Source organism: Acanthisitta chloris, unplaced genomic scaffold (assembly GCF_000695815.1).
Source record: "Acanthisitta chloris isolate BGI_N310 unplaced genomic scaffold, ASM69581v1 scaffold24815, whole genome shotgun sequence".
In the NCBI taxonomy this organism is placed as follows: Eukaryota; Metazoa; Chordata; class Aves; order Passeriformes; family Acanthisittidae; genus Acanthisitta; species Acanthisitta chloris.
Genome location: NW_008675684.1, coordinates 665 through 4958, shown reverse-complemented (window position 1 = coordinate 4958; position 4294 = coordinate 665). Strand labels below are relative to the sequence as shown.

The 4294-nt window shown below is 60.9% G+C and overlaps 1 protein-coding gene across 1 annotated transcript in view; it reads right to left on the bottom strand.

Annotated features, from left to right (window-relative positions):
* The window catches only part of PAFAH2 (platelet-activating factor acetylhydrolase 2, 40kDa), a 3625-nt gene extending 2116 nt beyond the window's left edge, over positions 1 to 1509 (bottom strand). Inside the window, exons 1-5 of the mRNA XM_009075862.1 lie at positions 1420 to 1509; positions 1088 to 1235; positions 826 to 922; positions 626 to 694; positions 395 to 509 (exon numbers count right to left, since the gene is read on the bottom strand). Coding sequence (XP_009074110.1) covers positions 395 to 509; positions 626 to 694; positions 826 to 922; positions 1088 to 1235; positions 1420 to 1509 — 519 coding nt within the window. The remainder of the gene's footprint in view (positions 1 to 394; positions 510 to 625; positions 695 to 825; positions 923 to 1087; positions 1236 to 1419) is intronic.
* Between the last annotated feature and the right edge of the window lie 2785 nt (positions 1510 to 4294).

The window sequence follows — 4294 nt, the reverse complement described above, 5'->3', positions numbered from 1 at the left end:
GAAACCTTCCTGCTCCCTAGCAAGCAGCTGTCCAGGATAATCCCAGAGAGACAAAAATCCAAGCGTGAACAAACGGAGCAGCCGGTGCAGAGCTGGGCTGGGCACAAAGCCTGCTCCTCCCCAGGGGCAGAGGACATTAGCCAGGGACATGGCACAGCCCAGCCTGGCTCCTGCCAGGGTCAGCTGGAGCTGGACAGATGGACCCCATGAAACAGAGAGAAACAGGTTGAACAGATTTTTCTCATCTCCAAGGAGAAAGCTCAGTCCCAGCGTCACAGCACTGTGGGATTGGGAAGGGCACAGGATGAAGACCTGATGGATGCAGGGCCAGCTTGGTTTGTAGGAGGGATTTCACACCTCCACATTGCCCACACTGAACCCTCCACCCTGGTACCTGCTTGTTTCGGAAGTAAAACTCCTTCTGCCCTGGGGGCACCTGTTGGAAGGGGATCCACTCCTCTCTCCCATCCTCTGCCGTGCAGAAATAGGTGGTGGCAGCAGAATGGTCCCTGCAGTGGCAGAAGGGCAGGTGGACACATCATGGGGGCACCAGCAGCTCCCCAGGGCATGATGCCCCACCAGCCCCAGCACAGCAACTGAATTTGGTGGGTACCAGGGCACCAACCTGTGCTCCAGTGCTGCCACCACAAAGCCCCAGGATGCCAGCTCTGTGCACACCGAGGAGTACAGGGTCCTGCAAGGGAGCCCAGGAGGAGAGGGGTCAGGGAGGTCCAAGGTGGACCACGAGGGCTCTCGATACCACATCCCTCCCTCAGCCCTGGGCAGGGGTTCAGCACCCCCAGCCCTGCTCGGGGCTCATCCTACCTAAAAGCTCCCAGGCCATGGGAGAAGATGACCAGGGGGTACCCATGGCTGTGGGGCTTCAAAGGCCCATTCCAGCTGACTGGCACTCTGCAGGAGCCTGTGGGGAGGAGAAACCCCCAGGAAAAGGAGGGGGGACAGGCAGTGAGGAGCTGCTCAGCTTCAGCCCTGTCTGTAGCATCCACCCAAGCACAGGGGATGGGCTTGAACCCCACTCAGGGAGTGGGTTCCTCAGGAATGGGGAGGTGGGGGATGAGCCCCTCACCGACAGCGATGCTGATCAGGGCTGAGCACCAGCGACGACCCAGGGCGAAGTCAGCCAGGCCCCCACAGTACTCGGAGCGTGGGATCCAGAGAGGCTGTGCAGCCCCTGCCTGGGGCAGGCAGGGGTAGAAGAGGCGAAGGAAGAGCCCCTGGGGGAGAGAGGGGAAGGGGAGATGTGGTGGGGACAGCACAGAGTGTGGTTACCGTGTCCTCAATGAAACCAGCAGGCTGCAGCCACCCCGCTCTGCATGAGAGCTTGTCCCTGTCCCCATCCTCAGCCTTGTCCCCATCCTCAGCCCTGTCCCCACCTCCAGCCCTGTCCCAGTCCCATACCTGCTGTGTATGGCCCACCATGACATCTGTGCAGCCCACGAGGTGAGGTCCCTTCCCTGGGGGCAGTGCCAGTGCCAGCATCCCCCCCATGCTGAGCCTAGGCAGAGACATGGGGTCAGCATCTGTCCCCCCTCCCCAGGGGACCCTGACTCACTCCCTCCTTCTTCCCTCCCCCCTCTCCCATTGCCCAGACCCCAGACAGCCCCCAGCACTGCACCAGCAAACCCACTGACAGCACGGGGAGAAATGAGGCTCCCATTTCCCCCCTCTCCTCGAATTCCCACGGGCACAGCCCCTTGGGGCTGCTCAGGGATTAAAGCCCCCCCAGTTTCTCTTGCCAGAGCAGGATGATGGGGCTGACAGCTGCTCAGTGCCCAACAGGGCAGACCCCATGGCCACTCTGCAGAGGGTGTCAGTCCCCCCTGGGGACACGAGGGCTGGGGGAGGCAGGATGGGCAGACTCTGCAGAGCTGGGGTGGCACTGGGGGTGTGGGAGCAAGGGACCAGCACAGGGCTGACACCCACGGGAGTCACCAGTGCAGAACTGCAGCTTCCAGCAGCGCCCAGGGCTGGGGAACCACAATTCCCAGCATGGCCCTGGCCAGGGACTACACCTCCCAGTACGCGCTGGATCCCCGGACTACACCTCCCAGTATGCGCAGCTGAACTACAGATCCCAGTGCTTCCCAGTGCCCTTCTCCTAGAGCCCTTCCTGCAGCTCCCAGTGCTCCCCCCAGCGCCCCCAGTTACCATCGCAGCTCCCAGTCCCAGTATTCCCCTAGCTCCCAGTGCTCCCTCAGCTCCCAGTGCTCCCTCAGCTCCCAGTGCTCTCCAGTTCCCAGTGTCTCCAGCTCCTACTACTCCCCAGCTCCACCCCAGCTCTACCCCAGCTCTCGGTGCTTTAAACCTCCCAGTGCTACCCCGCCAGCTCTACCCCAGCTCTCAGTGCTTTCCAGCTCCCAGTGCTCCCCCCAGCGCCCCCAGTTACCATCGCAGCTCTCAGTACTCTCCTAGCTCCCAGTACTCCCCTAGCTACCAGTGCCCCCCAGCTCCTGCTGCTCCCCAGCTCCACTCCAGCTCCCAGTGCCCTCACCCCCGCAGTTCCCAGTGCCCCCAGGAGCTCCCAGTGCTCCCCTGCAGGGCTCCCAGTGCCACTCCCAAGCTCCCAGGGCTCCCCCAGCTCCAAGTTTCCCTCTGTGTTTCCCCAGCTCCCAGAAACAACCCCCCAGCACCCAGTATCCCCCAGCTCCCCCTCTCCAGTTCCCCCCTTGCACTCACCAGTGTACTGGGTCACAGGTCCCAGCACGCACCAGTGCACCCTGCCCTACAGGTCCCAGTGCCACCCATGCACGTGAACTACAGCTCCCAGTAGCCACCAGTACAGGACACAGCTCCAGGGTCACCAGTGCAAAATCACAGCTCCCAGTGCCATACAGATCCCAGTGCTCCCAGTGAAAAATCACAGCTCCCAGTGCCATACAGGACGTAAATCCCAGTGCCATCAGTGCTCCAGTTTGGGACCCATCCTCAGTTCCCCCATCACAGCTGCAGTCTGGGGGGCTTTGGGGGGTTGTGCCCATGGGCAGCACCCCAACCCCAGAGCTGCTGTGTCCCTGTCTGCACCCAGCTGGGTTCCTGCCCCCAGGGCTGTACCCATGTCCCCCCCAAAGCCCAGAGGTGTTCTGGGTCTCCCACTGCCCATCCCCACATTCCCTGTCCTTTGGTTAATCCACTTTCTGGAGCTAAAGCAGCCCTAGGCCTGTGGTAATCCCCTCTGCGGCCAGGGATTAATTCCCTGCGGGGCTGAGCTGGCTAGGCTGGCAAATAAATATCCACAGATTTGGTAAAAAACATCTCTCCCAAGCTGACACACACAGCCCCATGCCAGGCTCCCCATAACACCACCCTGGGAAAGGGTCCTGGATGGAGGTGGTGGGTGGTGAGTTGGCAGCTTGGAACCTTCCTGTTCTTGCCTCCAATCCACCCAGTCGGACTGTGGGGGTCCCACCAGTGAACCCCTTGGGTCCTGGTTATGTGGGTGTCACTGGGGACCCCCACACTGAGCTCACACAATGTTTACAGGGACTTTCTTTAAAGGAATTCACTCAGCCCATACTCCCACTTGTTTCCTGTTCCAATCACCCCACTAAGAGTTCTCACTGGTGACAGCTGATCTGGGGAGGGGTCAGACCAGGCTGGGACCCTCATCTCTGCCCCCTAAGAGGGTGATCCCACCAGCTTTGTGCCACGGTCCCTGGGCATGGCCAAATTGAGAACAGGCATTGACTTTGTCAGGATACAGAAGGGCTCATCCCTGCCTGAGGGTCACCTGGAGATGTCATTGAAACCTAGGGATGTCCTTGGAGCCTGGGGGGTCTCTGGAGCCTGGGGAAATCCTTGGAGCCTGGGGGTCTCTGGAGCCTGGGGACATCCTTGGAACCTGGGGATCACTAGAGTCCAGGGATGACATTGAAGCCCAGAAGTGTCATTGACAGAGGTGGTCCCAGCTGTGTTTCTGTCCCTGTTCCCCATCACCCCATTGCTGCCCTATAACTACCCCATCCCTCTGTGGTCCCGAGGGGCTCCGTGGCATCGGGTGACAAGGGATGTGGGACAGTCCCAGCGTGGGGAACCCTAACCCTAACCTTAACCCTAACCCTAACCCTAACCCTAACCCTAACCCTAACCCTAACCCTAACCCTAACCCTAACCGAACCCCCCGGGCACTCCCGGCGTGGGGACCCCACGTGGGTCAATGGGGAATGACATGGGGCGTGGTCACATTCACCACGCCCACCTGGTGCGAAATCCACCAATGGGATGAGTGTGGGCGTGGCTAGAGTGATATTGGGCGGGGCTAAGAGCTGCGGGCGGA